Source organism: Salmo trutta, chromosome 14 (genome assembly GCF_901001165.1).
Source record: "Salmo trutta chromosome 14, fSalTru1.1, whole genome shotgun sequence".
Lineage (NCBI taxonomy): Eukaryota > Metazoa > Chordata > Actinopteri > Salmoniformes > Salmonidae > Salmo > Salmo trutta.
Window position 1 is genome coordinate 75285189 of NC_042970.1, and position 18285 is coordinate 75303473.

General features: G+C 45.6%; 1 protein-coding gene and 2 long non-coding RNA genes across 6 annotated transcripts in view; all 3 read left to right on the forward strand.

Moving 5' to 3' along the window:
• The window catches only part of LOC115147406 (vasorin), a 32510-nt gene extending 14817 nt beyond the window's left edge, over positions 1 to 17693 (forward strand). For all 4 annotated transcript variants that reach the window (XM_029689646.1, XM_029689648.1, XM_029689647.1 and 1 more), the window contains 4 exons: positions 13343 to 13578; positions 13895 to 14454; positions 14671 to 14898; positions 15021 to 17693. In XM_029689646.1, coding sequence (XP_029545506.1) covers positions 13343 to 13578; positions 13895 to 14454; positions 14671 to 14898; positions 15021 to 16208 — 2212 coding nt within the window. In that variant the 3' untranslated portion in view covers positions 16209 to 17693. The remainder of the gene's footprint in view (positions 1 to 13342; positions 13579 to 13894; positions 14455 to 14670; positions 14899 to 15020) is intronic.
• Positions 6872 to 7430, forward strand: LOC115147408 (uncharacterized). The gene is made up of 2 exons (XR_003866327.1): positions 6872 to 7025; positions 7097 to 7430. It is a non-coding gene; the product is annotated as an uncharacterized LOC115147408 (long non-coding RNA).
• LOC115147410 (uncharacterized) lies at positions 8938 to 9172 on the forward strand. The gene is made up of 2 exons (XR_003866330.1): positions 8938 to 9010; positions 9144 to 9172. It is a non-coding gene; the product is annotated as an uncharacterized LOC115147410 (long non-coding RNA).
• Positions 17694 to 18285: the final 592 nt, after the last annotated feature.

An 18285-nucleotide genomic window follows, 5' to 3' on the forward strand; every position in this document is an offset into this window, starting at 1 on the left:
GTGTAACCCGTGTAAGGCGGTGCGTCTCATCCATTGTGTCCCTCGCTATCTTTCCTTCTTCCCTCTTTCTTCCCCCTTTCTTCCCCTATAGACCCCGAACAGCAACAGTTTAGTAGAAGGACCGAAACTCTACCCCAGGAAACAGGCTCTTGGGAGTGTGTCTCACCGCGACTTACAAGGCTTGTTTTGGTGGGTTAGGTTTCCAGTGAAGTGTGTCGATGTGAGGATGTTGTTATGGTCGTAAGTTGTGTTTGGAGTGTGTGGAATGTGTAGATGGATTGGATGGAGAATTTGTGGAAAGCATAGCAAGGGTCGAGAGTGGTCTGGACTTTACCATTTTTGCTGCAAAATGTTTTTGTATAGAGGGGATTATGGATATTAGTGTGTGTGTGCTGCCATGTGTGCCTGCATGAATAGCGGGGTGAAGAACCTACTGTAGCACTAAACCTATCATAGCTGCTCAGGCCCTCAACATGAAATGTTACTGTCAAGCCATTCCTTCTCGACATGCTCTTACACAGTATCTAATTGTGGGTTCCGTTGAAAACGGCATTGCTATTCTTCATGTCAAGTTGTAGAGTTTAAGTCCTGGTAACCAGTTCTGATTTGTTGAACAGTTTTTACTGCCTAAACCTTCAAGGGAAAATTGGTCACAGGATAAAGGTTGGTTTACAGTTGGTCTATCCACAGTTGTCGCAGTGACATCATGAACGTTCTATTGTCGTCCGACATCAAACTTGTTGTTGTCGTTACAGAAAAGTAGAAACACAAAAACGACAGGCTGCGTGACATCAGCATCCAAAATGTATATGTCCATCTAGCAAGCCAGGCAACTAAAAGCAACTTTCTAAACAATATCTTGGATTGTTTGTAGCATGTTAGCTTGTTAGCTTGTTAGCTTGTTAGCTTGCTGGGTAACCGGTTCAAATAATGACCATATCATAGCTGACAACATCTTAACTTTAGTTACAGAAAATAGCTTACGGTTGTGAGTATGACGAAGTAAAAGCAGGGCATTCTACCGGAGAATTTAAGAACTTGTGCACAGTCTCAGTTAGGTAACCACGACAACGGAAACAGTCGCAGCAACGGTCTACAGACAGTCCACCGGAGTATAAATTAAATGTTGTTTTGACCAGCGACACTTGGCGCATTCTAATTGTCTACAGATAGACCAAGTATTAACCAGTCTTAAATCACTGTCATCCCCCCCTTTTTGAGGCCATGAAAGAACAGAAATCCCTCCATCAACACACCTTCAGACATGTTATTTATTACCATCCTTTACCTCCCTCCCTCCATCCCTCCCTCACCTAAAAAACATTCAGTTCAGGAGTTAAGCCGGCCCTTTTATGCCAAGTGGTCATATTTGGTATGTGCTGGTACTCCCTTGTGATTTTGGAAAAAGATAAGAGGGAAAGAAAATAAATGAGGGACAAAGAAGTCAGGATGGTAAATCTGAAAATAAGGGCCACCTCTTTCAGAAGTATAATGACTTTGTGGATCGCTGAAGACATTCTATGTACTGTAGCAGCAGACCTCGAGCCTGGTTAAACAGGACTGAGTAGTGACCCCTGTAGTTCTACAGCATTCAGTTTAACCCAGGCTAGCAGAGCCCATCTGGCCATACATACAGGTCCTGACTTTGATTATTTACCAACTAGAAGAGAGGGATAAAGAGAAGGGGCCGCGCATATTCTCTGTCTGGCCTTTGTCATGTATAGGGGTGGCAGGTAGCCTAGTGGTTAGAGCCTTGGACTAGTAACTGAAAGGTTGCGACATTGAATCCCTGAGCTGCCAAGGTTAAAATCTGTCGTTCTGAACAAGGCAGTTAACCCACTGTTCCTAGGCCGTCATTGAAAATAAGAATTTGTTTTAACTGACTTGTTTAGGTAAATAATGGTAAAAAATAAAAAATGTGGTCTGAGTATAGTTTGCTTTGTTTACACACTGGGGGTTTGTATGAATGGAATTGTGTTTTACTCTGTATATACCAGACAATTGGTATTTTTGTATCTTTCTCTCTCTCTCGCTTGTCTCTCTCTGTCTCTCTCTCTCTCTCTCTCTCTCTCTCTCTCTCTCTCTCTCTCTCTCTCTCTCTCTCTCTCTCTCTCTCTCTCTCTCTCTCTCTCTCTCTCTCTCTCTCTCTCTCCTCTCTCTCTCTCTCTCTCTCTCTCTCTCTATATATATATATCTCTATCTCTATCTCTATCTCTATCTCTATCTCTATCTCTATCTCTATCTCTATCTCTCTCTCTCTCTCTCTCTCTCTCTCTCTTGCTCTCTCTCCTCCTCTCTCCTATCTGGGGGACAAAAGTTTATAGTGCGGCGTTGTCACAGTGAGAGATGGCCCCCAATGCACTGTGGGTAATAACATCCATCTGTGGTAGTGCGTGCGTGCGTACCAGGGCATGTGAGAGGGTCCAGTTCTATTTCAAGGGAATAACAGTGTTTTCCATTCGGTAGATACCAATCTCTACAAATAATGAGAGAAGACACACAGAGAAGAGAAAGGAAGACACAAAGTTCATTCCAAGATGAAAACATTCCATAGTGAATAAAATAGGAAGAAATCCCACTGAGGTAATGCCATTTCAACACAGGTTTAGTTTTTCATCACTTCATAACGTACAGTACAACTTCTCAACGTGGTAACAACTGCCAGTCTTCAGTTAGTCTCTGCCTATGAAACCAATGTGTTTACTGGCAAACCATTGTCCAGGGCTTTGTGGTTCAGAAGTAATCCCATTGAAACAGGAAATCAAACAAATGGAGAGAATGAAAGAAAGAAAGGAGTGGGACAATATGTGACATGAGAAGATAGAGTTGTAAGACTTTCATTCTCTCCCTCCATCCCTCCGTCCTTTCATCCCTCCATCCCTCTGTCCTTTCAGCTCTCCATCCCTCCGTCCGCCCCCACTTTCATTTGGACTCTCATTCTGAGGCTTTGCAATTGAAGCCAAATCATTTTCTAGCTATATCCTTTTCCTCAGAAGTAATATCAAACCTCATTTCAGACGTAGGGCTACAGATAGATGTGATTTGGAGTCTGTCTGTCATAACTAGGACCCAGAGTATTCCCTGGCCATGTGACCTGACGAGGAAAAACTCCTGGCATAAAGGGTGGTTCAGACACAATATCCTGATGTACAACGAGTGAGAGGAGAGATATCTGAGCAACACATATAGTATTTAATTGAGCATTTTGATCAAGCCAATTTAGGTCTGATGATACAGATGGTATTCTTTGTAAAATAGTTGTTTGTATTGTTAAATTGTAGACTTCCTGTCTTGTGTAGAATACATGTGCACTGCTGCATCTGCCAGGTATCGTTAACATTGTCATCACCTTAACTATTAATAAAAGGCAGAACTGTCAAATGAGGGACCCAACGTCCTGTAGAACTTGATGAGTGAGAAACATAAACTGTGATTAGCCATTTCCTTTCATACACTCCTCTCTTTCTTTCTCTCCCCCTCTCTCGCTCTTGTTCTAATTTCTCTCTCTCTCTTTCTTCATAATCTCCCTCTTGCTTTTTCCTCTTTCCGTCTTTATTAAGCCTCTCGCTTTCTTTTTCTTCTCTCTCTCTTTCTCTCTTCAATCTGTCAGTCATTTGGCTACCTGCCAAGTTCAACCTGCTCTGAGGCTGTTCCCCTTTAAAGAATGACCCAGAGCAGCTTACCTACCTACTGCAGTTCCAGTTCTATCAGCTGGATAAATACAGCGCTCCGGATTCCTCGTAGGCCCGTGGATGTGTCCTAAATACCACCCTATTCCCTATTTAGTGCACTATTTTGGACTACTTTTGACCAGGGTCCATAAGGCTCTTGTCAAGTGTAGTGCACTACATAAGGAATAGGGTGCCATTTTGGATGCAGGCTCAGTGTGCCTTTCGGTCCTAGAAAAAGCTTTTAAACAAAGGTGCACTGTGCCTTGTCTGAATACCAGGCCATATCATAAAATAATGATTTCATTCTAGAAGAGTAATGTCAGGTGTGTGTGTGTGTGTGTGTGTGTGTGTGTTCTACACTACAGGGTTTAGTGAGTATAATGGGTATGATAATAGCTAGATTAGCTACAGTGAATGTTAGGGGAAGGTCATTTCCTTGTGACTGACTTGACAGAGTGACATGGCAAGCTTTGTGTTACGTGTGTGTGTGTGTGTGTGTGTGTTATGTGATGTCACACCTTACCTGTCGTGCCCTCTTTACCATTAACCCTCAGGTATGCGCCTGACAACGTTGTGAGTGACATCTGGTTTTGGTTTCCATGGCAACAACAACCTACCGACTCAAAGCAGCCCTAATGAATGGCATAGCTCTAATTTAGTTTTGACTTTGACAACAACAACAAACGTTACAATGAACAGCTGACTGATTGACTGATTGAGAAAGCAGGAAGAGCCTAGAGTTGGTTATTGAGAATTAACTAGTATTATGAAGTAACTAAGAAGTAACTACTACTAAGAAGTAACTACTACTAAGAAGTAACTCACAAGGCTTGTTGTATCAGGTTGAAAGAGAGATTTCGATTTTATTACAATCCCCATTAGCCGGCGCCAATGGCGATAACTAGTCTTACTGGGGTCTGCTGTAAAACAAAAAATTACATTACAGACAAAACACTTTACAATTTACATACACTCACACTACGTGTTAATGTTTTAAATGTGTGTGTGTGTGCGCGCGTGTGTGTGCGCATCTATCAGTTACACATACTGTACATGTCAGTACATACACACAAAAAGTAGGTCACATCCCCCACTCCCCCCGAGAGGCGTTGTGCCGGGAGGGATATGGCAGAGGCAGGTGTATAGAGGAAAGACTAATATGCAAATCCTAACTCTGTTACCCCTCAGCCATCCCTCACTCTAATCTCCCCCTTCACCTTTGTTGTCCCTTAAAGACCTTGCTCTCTCTATTAAGTCAGTTCAAATGGGCTTTATTGGCATGGGAAGCACATGTTTACATTGAAAGCAAGTGAAGTAAACAAAAGAGAGAATAAACAAAAAACAACACCTTCCTTTTTTTATCTTACTCTCTCTTTACACCCTCTCTCTCTCTCCCTCTCTTCTTGATCAAGATGGATTTTGGGGGGGTTATTGCAAGTTCCAGCCGCGCCTGCCGGATCAAGCCCTGATCTCTCCTGTTATGAGGAAAAGGGGGGATGAGGAGGGAGGTAAAGGAGGGCAGGAGGCCGGAGGTTGGCCCCTTCACTACTTCACTTTAATGAAACGTCTCGGGTTTCTATCCAACTTCCAACCTCAGGAGCCATGCAGAGGGCAGGAGTGAGGGATGCAGAGAAGGAGGGAGGGATGCAGAGGGCAGGAGTGAGGGATGCAGAGAAGGAGGGAGGGAGAAATGGGAAGAGAGTAGTGCAGGGTTGACTGAGAAAGACCAAGGCAGGGAGAGTGGGAGTGAAGGAGACAGAGAGAGAAATATTTAGAATGTGTGTGTGTGTGTGTGTGTGTGTGTGTGTGTGTGTGTGTGTGTGTGTGCGTGTGCGTGTAAAGTACTTGTAGTGCATTCTTGCTGACAGTTGGCTACTATAAAGTAACTCAAGGTCCCTGTACAGCTGAAACACAACCAAGGAAAATTGATTCCAAGCCTGCATCTGAAATAGCAACAACCTTTCATTTATCAGTCTTATCTTTGCTGAACAGAGATATGCACTGTAGGTAGCCTTGTTGTTTGCTGTAAAACCTTTAGTCTCTCCCAGTTGAGATAAGGGGGACTTTTGCCTCGCCAATTACTCTCAAAGTGTTCCCTGACCCGACTGAGGGCCCGTCTCACTGAGATACGCTATCTTGAAATTCACTTCTTATTAAACCTTTTTCTTCAGGAAATTGACCTTTTCCCTGGAACTGATAGGCCTATGAGTTTCAACCTTACCCTGCTATAATACCAAACTAAAAGCACGTGAGAAAAAGACGAAAGAGAAGAAATATATGGGTATGTGATTGATAGTGTGAGAAAGAAACAGACAGAGACATAGAAAAAAGAAAGAGGGAGGAGAGGTCATGAGAAGAGGTAGAGGTCACGAGAAGGTGTAGTAGAGGTCACGAGAAGGTGTAGTAGAGGTCACGAGAAGGTGTAGTAGAGGTCACGAGAAGGTGTAGTAGAGGTCACGAGAAGGTGTAGTAGAGGTCACGAGAAGGTGTAGTAGAGGTCACAAGAAGGTGTAGAAGGTGTAGTAGAGGTCACGAGAAGGTGTAGTAGAGGTAGAGGTCACGAGAAGGTGTAGTAGAAGGTCACGAGAAGGTGTAGTAGAGGTCACGAGAAGGTGTAGTAGAGGTTATGAGAAGGTGTAGAAGAGGTAGAGGTCACGAGAAGGTGTAGTAGAGGTCCTGAGAAGGTGTAGTAGAGGTCCTGAGAAGGTGTAGTAGAGGTCCTGAGAAGGTGTAGTAGAGGTCCTGAGAAGGTGTAGTAGAGGTCCTGAGAAGGTGTAGTAGAGGTCATGAGAAGGTGTAGTAGAGGTCATGAGAAGGTGTAGAAGAGGTAGAGGTCATGAGAAGGTGTAGAAGAGGTAGAGGTCATGAGAAGGTGTAGAAGAGGTAGAGGTCATGAGAAGGTGTAGAAGAGGTAGAGGTCATGAGAAGGTGTAGAAGAGGTAGAGGTCATGAGAAGGTGTAGAAGAGGTAGAGGTTATGAGAAGGTGTAGAAGAGGTAGAGGTCATGAGAAGGTGTAGTAGAGGTCATGAGAAGGTGTAGTAGAGATATGAGAAGGTGTAGTAGAGGTTATGAGAAGGTGTAGTAGAGGTCATGAGAAGGTGTAGTAGAGGTCATGAGAAGGTGTAGTAGAGGTCATGAGAAGGTGTAGTAGAGGTCATGAGAAGGTGTAGTAGAGGTCATGAGAAGGTGTAGTAGAGGTCATGAGAAGGTGTAGTAGAGGTAGAGGTCATGAGAAGGTGTAGTAGAGGTCATGAGAAGGTGTAGTAGAGGTAGATGTCATGAGAAGGTGTAGAAGAGGTAGATGTCATGAGAAGGTGTAGAAGAGGTAGAGGTCACGAGAAGGTGTAGTAGAGGTCACGAGAGAAGGTGTAGTAGAGGTCACGAGAGAAGGTGTAGTAGAGGTCACGAGAAGGTGTAGTAGAAGGTCACGAGAAGGTGTAGTAGAGGTCACGAGAAGGTGTAGTAGAGGTCATGAGAAGGTGTAGTAGAGGTCATGAGAAGGTGTAGTAGAGGTCATGAGAAGGTGTAGTAGAGGTCATGAGAAGGTGTAGTAGAGGTCACGAGAAGGTGTAGTAGAAGGTCACGAGAAGGTGTAGTAGAGGTCATGAGAAGGTGTAGTAGAGGTCATGAGAAGGTGTAGTAGAGGTCATGAGAAGGTGTAGTAGAGGTCATGAGAAGGTGTAGTAGAGGTCATGAGAAGGTGTAGTAGAGGTTATGAGAAGGTGTAGAAGAGGTAGAGGTCATGAGAAGGTGTAGAAGAGGTAGAGGTTATGAGAAGGTGTAGTAGAGGTTATGAGAAGGTGTAGAAGAGGTAGAGGTCATGAGAAGGTGTAGAAGAGGTAGAGGTCATGAGAAGGGGTAGAAGAGGTAGAGGTCATGAGAAGGTGTAGAAGAGGTAGAGGTCATGAGAAGGTGTAGAAGAGGTAGAGGTCATGAGAAGGTGTAGAAGAGGTAGAGGTCATGAGAAGGTGTAGAAGAGGTAGAGGTCATGAGAAGGTGTAGAAGAGGTAGAGGTTATGAGAAGGTGTAGAAGAGGTAGAGGTCATGAGAAGGTGTAGTAGAGGTCATGAGAAGGTGTAGTAGAGATTATGAGAAGGTGTAGTAGAGGTCATGAGAAGGTGTAGTAGAGGTCATGAGAAGGTGTAGTAGAGGTCATGAGAAGGTGTAGTAGAGGTCATGAGAAGGTGTAGAAGAGGTAGAGGTCATGAGAAGGTGTAGAAGAGGTAGAGGTCATGAGAAGGTGTAGAAGAGGTAGAGGTTATGAGAAGGTGTAGAAGAGGTAGAGGTCATGAGAAGGTGTAGTAGAGATTATGAGAAGGTGTAGTAGAGGTTATGAGAAGGTGTAGTAGAGGTCATGAGAAGGTGTAGTAGAGGTCATGAGAAGGTGTAGTAGAGGTCATGAGAAGGTGTAGTAGAGGTCATGAGAAGGTGTAGTAGAGGTCATGAGAAGGTGTAGTAGAGATCATGAGAAGGTGTAGTAGAGGTCATGAGAAGGTGTAGTAGAGGTCATGAGAAGGTGTAGTAGAGGTCATGAGAAGGTGTAGTAGAGGTCATGAGAAGGTGTAGTAGAGGTAGATGTCATGAGAAGGTGTAGAAGAGGTAGATGTCATGAGAAGGTGTAGAAGAGGTAGATGTCATGAGAAGGTGTAGAAGAGGTAGAGGTCATGAGAAGGTGTAGTAGAGGTCATGAGAAGGTGTAGTAGAGATTATGAGTAGGTGTAGAAGAGGAAGAGGTCATGAGAAGGTGTAGTAGGGATTATGAGAAGGTGTAGTAGAGGTTATGAGAAGGTGTAGAAGGTGTAGAGGTCATGAGAAGGTGTAGAGGTCATGAGAAGGTGTAGAAGAGGAAAAGGTCATGAGAAGGTGTTGTAGAGATTATAAGAAGGTGTAGTAGAGGTCACGAGAAGGTGTAGTAGAGGTAGAGGTCATGAGAAGGTGTAGTAGAGGTCATGAGAAGGTGTAGTAGAGGTAGAGGTCATGAGAAGGTGTAGTAGAGGTAGAGGTCATGAGAAGGTGTAGAAGAGGTAGAGGTCATGAGAAGGTGTAGTAGAGGTCACGAGAAGGTGTAGTAGAGGTCACGAGAAGGTGTAGTAGAGGTCACGAGAAGGTGTAGTAGAGGTCACGAGAAGGTGTAGTAGAGGTCACGAGAAGGTGTAGTAGAGGTCACGAGAAGGTGTAGTAGAGGTCACGAGAAGGTGTAGTAGAGGTCACGAGAAGGTGTAGTAGAGGTCATGAGAAGGTGTAGTAGAGGTCATGAGAAGGTGTAGTAGAGGTCATGAGAAGGTGTAGTAGAGGTCATGAGAAGGTGTAGTAGAGGTCATGAGAAGGTGTAGTAGAGGTCACGAGAAGGTGTAGTAGAAGGTCACGAGAAGGTGTAGTAGAGGTCACGAGAAGGTGTAGTAGAGGTCATGAGAAGGTGTAGTAGAGGTCATGAGAAGGTGTAGTAGAGGTCATGAGAAGGTGTAGTAGAGGTCATGAGAAGGTGTAGTAGAGGTTATGAGAAGGTGTAGAAGAGGTAGAGGTCATGAGAAGGTGTAGAAGAGGTAGAGGTTATGAGAAGGTGTAGTAGAGGTTATGAGAAGGTGTAGAAGAGGTAGAGGTCATGAGAAGGTGTAGAAGAGGTAGAGGTCATGAGAAGGGGTAGAAGAGGTAGAGGTCATGAGAAGGTGTAGAAGAGGTAGAGGTCATGAGAAGGTGTAGAAGAGGTAGAGGTCATGAGAAGGTGTAGAAGAGGTAGAGGTTATGAGAAGGTGTAGAAGAGGTAGAGGTCATGAGAAGGTGTAGTAGAGGTCATGAGAAGGTGTAGTAGAGATTATGAGAAGGTGTAGTAGAGGTTATGAGAAGGTGTAGTAGAGGTCATGAGAAGGTGTAGTAGAGGTCATGAGAAGGTGTAGTAGAGGTCATGAGAAGGTGTAGTAGAGGTCATGAGAAGGTGTAGTAGAGGTCATGAGAAGGTGTAGTAGAGGTCATGAGAAGGTGTAGAAGAGGTAGAGGTCATGAGAAGGTGTAGAAGAGGTAGAGGTCATGAGAAGGTGTAGAAGAGGTAGAGGTTATGAGAAGGTGTAGAAGAGGTAGAGGTCATGAGAAGGTGTAGTAGAGGTCATGAGAAGGTGTAGTAGAGATTATGAGAAGGTGTAGTAGAGGTTATGAGAAGGTGTAGTAGAGGTCATGAGAAGGTGTAGTAGAGGTCATGAGAAGGTGTAGTAGAGGTCATGAGAAGGTGTAGTAGAGGTCATGAGAAGGTGTAGTAGAGGTCATGAGAAGGTGTAGTAGAGGTCATGAGAAGGTGTAGAAGAGGTAGAGGTCATGAGAAGGTGTAGAAGAGGTAGAGGTCATGAGAAGGTGTAGAAGAGGTAGAGGTTATGAGAAGGTGTAGAAGAGGTAGAGGTCATGAGAAGGTGTAGTAGAGGTCATGAGAAGGTGTAGTAGAGATTATGAGAAGGTGTAGTAGAGGTTATGAGAAGGTGTAGTAGAGGTCATGAGAAGGTGTAGTAGAGGTCATGAGAAGGTGTAGTAGAGGTCATGAGAAGGTGTAGTAGAGGTCATGAGAAGGTGTAGTAGAGGTCATGAGAAGGTGTAGTAGAGGTCATGAGAAGGTGTAGTAGAGGTCATGAGAAGGTGTAGTAGAGGTCATGAGAAGGTGTAGTAGAGGTAGATGTCATGAGAAGGTGTAGAAGAGGTAGATGTCATGAGAAGGTGTAGAAGAGGTAGAGGTCATGAGAAGGTGTAGTAGAGGTCATGAGAAGGTGTAGTAGAGATTATGAGTAGGTGTAGTAGAGGTCATGAGAAGGTGTAGAAGAGGAAGAGGTCATGAGAAGGTGTAGTAGGGATTATGAGAAGGTGTAGTAGAGGTTATGAGAAGGTGTAGAAGGTGTAGAGGTCATGAGAAGGTGTAGAGGTCATGAGAAGGTGTAGAAGAGGAAAAGGTCATGAGAAGGTGTTGTAGAGATTATAAGAAGGTGTAGTAGAGGTCACGAGAAGGTGTAGAAGAGGTAGAGGTCATGAGAAGGTGTAGTAGAGGTAGAGGTCATGAGAAGCTGTGGTAGAGGTCATGAGAAGGTGTAGTAGAGGTAGAGGTCATGAGAAGGTGTAGTAGAGGTAGAGGTCATGAGAAGGTGTAGTAGAGGTCATGAGAAGGTGTAGTAGAGGTAGAGGTCATGAGAAGGTGTAGTAGAGGTAGAGGTCATGAGAAGGTGTAGTAGAGATAGAGGTCACGAGAAGGTTTAGAAGGTGTAGTAGAGGTAGGGATCATGAGAAGGTGTAGTAGAGGTAGAGGTCATGAGAAGGTGTAGTAGAGATAGAGGTCACGAGAAGGTGTAGAAGGTGTAGTAGAGGTAGAGGTCACGAGAAGGTGTAGAAGAGGTAGAGGTCATGAGAAGGTGTAGTAGAGGTAGAGGTCATGAGAAGGTGTAGTAGAGGTAGAGGTCATGAGAAGGTGTAGAAGAGGTAGAGGTCATGAGAAGGTGTAGTAGATGTCATGAGAAGGTGTAGTAGAGGTAGAGGTCACGAGAAAGTGTGGTAGAGGTCACGAGAAGGTGTAGTAGAGGTAGAGGTCACGAGAAGGTGTGGTAGAGGTCACGAGAAGGTGTAGTAGAGGTAGAGGTAAAGAAAAGGTTTAGAATGTGTAGTAGAGGTAGAGGTCATGAGAAGGTGTGGTAGAGGTCACGAGAAGGTGTAGAAGGTGTAGTAGAGGTAAAGGTCATGAGAAGGTGTAGTAGAGTTCACGAGAAGGTGTAGTAGAGGTAGAGGTCATGAGAAGGTGTAGTAGAGATCAGTGACCACACGGTTTATCTTCTTCACTGAGGTGAATCACAGAATATATCGTCCCGTTGAGACTGTTGCTACAGCTAACTACTAGCTTCTGGCACACACACACACACTCGCGCGCACACAGACACACACACACACACTACACACTGGTTGTAAATTGAACCACCCCAAACCCATTTCATGCACCCTCCTTTTCCCCTCAGGCATCTCACTGGACAGCCCTAGGCCTAAGGGCCCCATGAGGTTTTACTGTATATAGGCCTACAGAGTGAGATCACTGTAAAATCGGGGTTGGATGGAGTCGCTGCTTAGACACTGATCTTAGGTCAGATTTCCATTTCCCCCTAATTGTTATGGTCAGGACTTGTGGAAAGTAAGCTGATCCTAGATCAGAGGCTTTAGTCACTTATTTGCATCTCACCACCCACCCAGAACATTATAGATTACACAGCTCAACCTGCTTTATTATTAAAACACACACACACAGCTAATCCTAGAACTCTACATTTCAGAGATAATTATTACATGCTAAATACCTCCTAAAGGTCTAGAAGGGATGTGGGAAGGCTTTAATATGTCCATACATTGTCAATACACACACTCATTCATACAGTATACTGTATATACATACTGGCTTCATGTCAAATGGCATCCTATTCCCTATCTGGTGCATTTCCTTTGGCCCTGATCAGAGGTAGTGCACTATGTAGGGAATAGGGGGCCATTTGGGATGCATCCATACTGTATGTAACTGTAGCTGATGCTTAGGGTGTCTCTCCCTCTCAATGCAATTTCAATTCAATTTAAGGGGCTTTATTGTCATGGCAAACATGTGTTAACATTGCCAAAGCAAGTGAAATAGATAATAAATAAAAGTGAAATAAACAATATAAAATGAACAGTAAACATTACCCTCACAAAAGTTCCAAAGGAATAGAGACACTTCTCTCTCCCTCTCTCTCTGTCTCTCTCTCTCTCTGTCTCTCTCTTTTGCCCCCCCCCCCCCCCTCCTCGTGTAGCCAACATAGTACGGTCTGTGTTTATGGTGACCATGTGTCTGGCTAGGGGTGTGTGGGCAAACGTGTGTGTGAGTGAGTCAATTTTGAGAAAGCATGTGTTTGTATGAAGCATCCGTGTATGTGCCCATAAGTTTGTATGAAGAAGTGTGTGTGTGTGTGTCTGTCTGTGTCTGTGTCTGCAGGTTTGGGAGTGTATGCATACATCCATGTGTGTGTGTGTGGTACACACTCCAATACACACTCACAAAGCCATAGTTTGTGTTTGTATGCAGTAGCTGTTTTTTCGTGGGTGTCCAGCCGTTTAAAGCCAGGGCGGTTTCCATGGGCTGGAGACACTGCCATCAACACACACTTCTCAATCACCCCAGGATGGAGTGACTGTGGGTGGGCTAAGACAGGACCTCGCTCAGGACTCAGGGCTGTGTGTGTGACTGGGCAGGGTTTCATCATAGTGATGTTGCCGTCTCTGAGGTCATGGTTGTATGCTCTGGTTGAGGGGAATAGGGAGGGAGACCCAGTCAGAGAGGTTATGGGGTCTGTTACTGTGTTTGACTCTACTTGTTGTGTTCTCTGATGTCATGAGGGATGTCAACAATGGGAGATTTCTTTCCTGATTGGGAAGGGGAAGTTTTTTGATGGCGTGGATTGTGTGTTTGTGCGTGCATACTGAAATTTAAGGATAAGAATAATCTCACTCTGACCGCATTAAACAGCCAATAGACTTTGGCGTGTGGATATTATGCTCAGAAATAAATTATTTAATCTTGTCCAGGTTTTTGACCGCTGCTGATTAGGTACTCTGAAAATATGACAAATTTTCCTTCCCAGAAAAGTCTCAACCAACCAACACTAACATTTCTCTCTTTTTCTTTGTGTTTCAGATTACACAAGGACTCCACCACCATGGCGCCCTTCCTCCCCCTCCTCCTCCTCCTCTCCTCCTCTTCCTCTGTTCTCTCCAGTGACTGTCCAGAGGATTGCTCTTGTCAGGCCCAGGGTTCCATCTTCTGCATCCAGCGTCGTTCCACTGTCGTCCCCCGCGGCCTCCCTTCCTCTGTGAAACATCTCTACGTCTTCCAGAACGGCATCAATACTTTAGCCCAGGATGACTTCACAGGTAGGTAGCGTCGAGGTTAGAGAAGTGGGCCAGCAACTGGAAGGTTTCCAGTTCTAATCCCATGTGTGACAGGAAAATATTTGTTTAGGAGTGGGCCTGCAAATGGAGTGTTGCTGGATCAGTGTCCTGGATGCTATTTCCTGCTGTTGTGCCCTTGAGCAAGGCACTTGACCCCTGAACTGCTACCCTCGATCCTTTCCAACCTCTGTATGTGTGTCTTTCGAGGGTTTGGAATAAAGTAGAACACAAGTTATTCCATTGTAAATCCGTATGCACTGGAATATAAAGTAATCTTCTTCTTCTTCTTCTTCTTTAGACCTGGGGGAACTGGAGATGCTGGACCTGTCCCAGAATAAACTCACGGAGGTCCCGGATGGGGTCTTTGAAACGCTATCTTCGCTGAGGAATCTCGATTTGTCCGCAAACTACATTACCCACATCTCCAAGGATAGCTTCTCCGGATTAGTGCAACTCGAGAGGCTGTATCTCCACGGCAACCGCATCAAGAGCATCCAATCGGAGGCCTTCGAGGTTCTGGAGGATCTTCTGGAACTGAAGCTCCAGGGGAACCAGTTGACCGGTCTCCCAAAGCTCCGTCTCCCCAAGCTTCTCCTCCTTGATCTCAGCTTCAACTCTCTCCCGACGCTGGGTCCCCAAGACCTCCAGACCCCCCACCTCGAGTCGCTCAAAGTGGCTGCGTTGGGGCTCACCACCCTGGACTCGGATCTGATGGCCTCCCTGGGGAACCTCCATGACCTTGATGTGTCCCAGAACCAGCTGGAGGGGATGCCTGAAGCATTGAAGGCCACCCGGGGGCTGATCAGGCTCAGCCTGGCTGCCAACCCCATTGGGGAGCTCCGGAACGAGGACTTCCAGGTAAATACATTTTCTTAAAAATGTGTCAAATATTCCTGTAATTGATGGGTCGAAAACACATGGCTTATTCCCTGAAACTGCTCCATGGGATTTACTATGGCAAGCCTCGGGTCCAACCTATCCAAACTGCCTGTGTTTGTATGTTTTTTAGTGGGGTTGGGATAATTTGTGAACATTGGACAATAAAGTATTCTTCTTTTTCTTCTTCTTTTCCAGAGTCTGGTGGGTCTCCAGGAGCTGGATATCAGTGGGCTGAACCTCCAGGGCTTGTCCCAAGGTTTCTTCCAGCTCTTCCCCAGGCTGGGGCACCTCACAGCGGCTGAGAATCCCTTCAACTGTCTCTGTCCTCTGGCCTGGTTCCCTGGCTGGCTGAAAGAGAAGAATGTGGATCTGGGACGCACAGAGGAGACAAGGTGCCACTTCCCACCAGTGAATGCTGGCAAGGTATTGTCTTAATTTTTTGTAATGCTAATACTAAATATATTTTATTTATTTTTCCTGTGAAAGACATTTAGTTGCTGGCTTGTATGAAATGAGATACAAATAAAGTTTGATTTGATTTGAAGGTGCTGGCGGAGCTGGACCATCAAGATTTTGGCTGTCCACCTACGACCACTGTCATGACGAATGCCCTAGGGGAGGGGAGCACTTCTGCACCCCCCATTCCGACTACATCCCCTGGAAACACACATACCAATGCCATCCCACCACCTCCGCCATTCCCTAGTGATGAACCATCCTCAACGGAGACAGACATTGAGAGTCGTCCCCCTCCTCCAGCTTCTCCGACTTCCACTTTCAGGGACCAGGGGGATGAGGGCCACATCTGCCCACCGAACATCTGCCTCAATGGGGGTACGTGCCGCTTCGATCCTCTGGGACAGCTTGGATGTCTCTGTCCCCGCGGAACTATGGGCCTGTACTGCGAGAATCTGAAGGAGTCGTCTAACCACAACCAGCCACCTCTCCAAACCTCCGCCCCCGAGATTTTGGCATCCATGGTCGCCCCCATTGTAACCTCTGATCCCAATGACATCAGTTCCCGTCAGGTGACCTCCACGTCCATCCTCCTCGACCTGCACCGTTTCCTCGAGACGAGGCCGCACATCCGCGGGATTAAGCTGACCTACCGGAACCTCTCAGGGCCCGACCGGCGCCCCATGTCCCTCAGTGTCCCCGCCTCGTACCCAGAATACACCCTCCGAGGGCTCCGGCCCAACTGTACCTACTCGGTGTGCGCCAGCCCCCTGGCAGAGAGGGTGAATGGGGGTGGAGGCGGTGGAGGTAGCCCTCCCGAGGGTGGGTCTTGTATGGAGGCTCGTACCGAGGGAGGTCCCCAAGCTTCGTCCTTGGAGCCCCAGGTGGATGATCAGAGCCAGCTCACCTACACCCTCATCCCAGCCTTGGCTGCTCTCGCCCTGGTCATGGGGGTGGCGGTGGTGGCCGTCCTGGTTCTTTTCCTCCGGAGGAGACGGGCTCACATGGAGCTGGAAGGGGGTGAGATGGGACCAATGGAACTGGAAGGCCTTAAGGCTTGTCTGGAGAACGGCGTGGGGAACGGGGGCACCCTACCCCACAAGGGAACGGATATCGCCCCCTGTCGCACCTCCACCCCGACCCAGCCACAAAATGGTGGATCGTCACATCCCCTTCCACAAAATGGTGGTTTAGAATATGATGCCCCCCTCATGCAGGGACAGGGGCACTGTCCATCGAATAATAATGTGGCATCCTTGAAGCCATCGTATTTCTAGAAACTCAGTCCGTTGTCTTAATGGATTTCTTAATATTTCTCAATGAGACTCAATGCACTCAATGACATTCAGAGCTATGGAATGGAACAGAAGGAACTACCCCTGTTGAGGGTAACGCTACGCCCCGTTATCTCTAAGTGGATGGGAGGACTCTACCATTGTGGGGCAGTGAAAGGGGGGTGTTTTAGCTCATCCAGCGGAGTTCAAGTTGATAGAAATGTAACAAGTATTTCAACCTAAAGTGCAATCGCCATGCCAAAGGGTCTATCTTATAATCAGACTGAAAACGGAAGTGCCTTCTTGCATTGACATGATATGCTGTAATAATGATGCTTTTATTTTTGAAATGTTGATGTTTTTAAAAGAACTGCATTGAATGAGCAATCCTGTTGCTGGATCAGGAGGTTGGGAGAGCAGGGTTTGTGGAGGTATGGGGAAGGCACAGAGTCAAGGTTTGGAGGAGTAGAGGTGTGGTGCAGAGGTAGAGATAGAAACACAGGTGTGTGTGTGCTCTGTAGACTCTTCAGCACTTCCTGAAATGAATGAGGCACCCCTCCCCACCTGCCCCTGGGAGAACTTGCACTGAAGAGAAGAGAAACTCTCTGCAACATTACAACCCTTCCCAGAGACTTAACCTAAGGTAGTGAAATGTTGATTCTGTAGAGATGGTACCACGGACAGAATACAGTTTTAGTAATGTCGACATTACCCCCCCCCCCCCAACGAACTGGTATTATCAACCCCCACCAGGGTTGATCAACTTGCTGTGAAAGGCATGTGGACTAAATGAAGAGAAAAGGCAAGGAGACCCTATTCCCTTTAAGTGCGCTACTTTTGACCATTAAAATGTTGACATTTAAGTCATTTAGCAGACGCTCTTATCCAGAGCGACTTACAGTTGGTGCGTTCATCTTAAGATGGCTAGGTGGGACAACCACACATCACAGTCGTAGTAACTATTTTTTTCCTCAATAAAGAAGTTATCGGTCAAGTAGTCGGAAAAAACGAATGCAGTCGGAAAAGACTAGTGTTCTGGTCAAAAGTAGTGCACTGTATAGGGAATAGGGTGTCACTTGGGACGTAGCCTCTGTCCTTAGTGGCGTGGTCAGTAGCTGTGATGGACGCTATTTGAAGGTTGTTGTGGTCGAGTGGGTTTCATATGATGTTTTTGTAATGTGTTTTGTATGTATTTTTTTATCATGGATTTCTCTGTTGCTGTCATGCTGTTTCTCCAGTCTTGTTGTAGTCAGAAATGTTGATGCTGTATTGAATTGTGCTGTTCCCTCGACACGGCAAAGGGTTGGGGTCCATTTAATTTCAATTCAGAAAGTTTAGAATTGAAAGGGTTCATTTACTTTTAAAGATGAGTTTTGTTTTGTTAAATAGGTCATTCCAATTCACCTGAATTTACTGAATTTAGATTCAATTTACCCCTACCCAAAACGCTTCAAATTTTGATAATGTAAAAATTGTTCACCAAGTAAATGTGAATAAGAATTGTCAGAAACAGCACAGACTCTAAACTCCCACAGTCTTCTTCTTTACTGTCTAAAACCAGTCTGCCAACTACAATAGCCTGCCAAAGCTACATAAGGACATGGTTAGCTCCAGAAACCCCATCCTTGTCCCAAATGACACCCTATTCTCTTCATAGCACACTACTTATGAACAGAGTCCTATGGGCCCTGGTAAGAAGTAGTGTACTTTAGAGAATAGGGTGCCATTTGGGACGCAAACCTAGTCTCTTTTTGAACGCTCAAGCTCCAAAACTGTCCTCAAAGCTCGGTCACCGCAAACCCTGAGCCATTAAAGTGGCACACACACATGCCGAAAAAAGCACGAGAGTTCAAAGACTTTGAGAGCAATTTACTATATGTGTCGAAGGAGTGGAAACCAGTCATTTCCTTGACTTGCTACTGACTGTGGCGTTTTGAATCTATAGCTGCAGCTAGCCGATGAGATCCCCAGTAGCTTTTTATTGTTTTATTCTCTCTCTTTCTATTTTTCTCTTTCTGTGTCTGTTTTTGTCTCTGCTTCTCTCTGACTCTGTCATTCTCTCTGTCATTCTCTCTCTCCC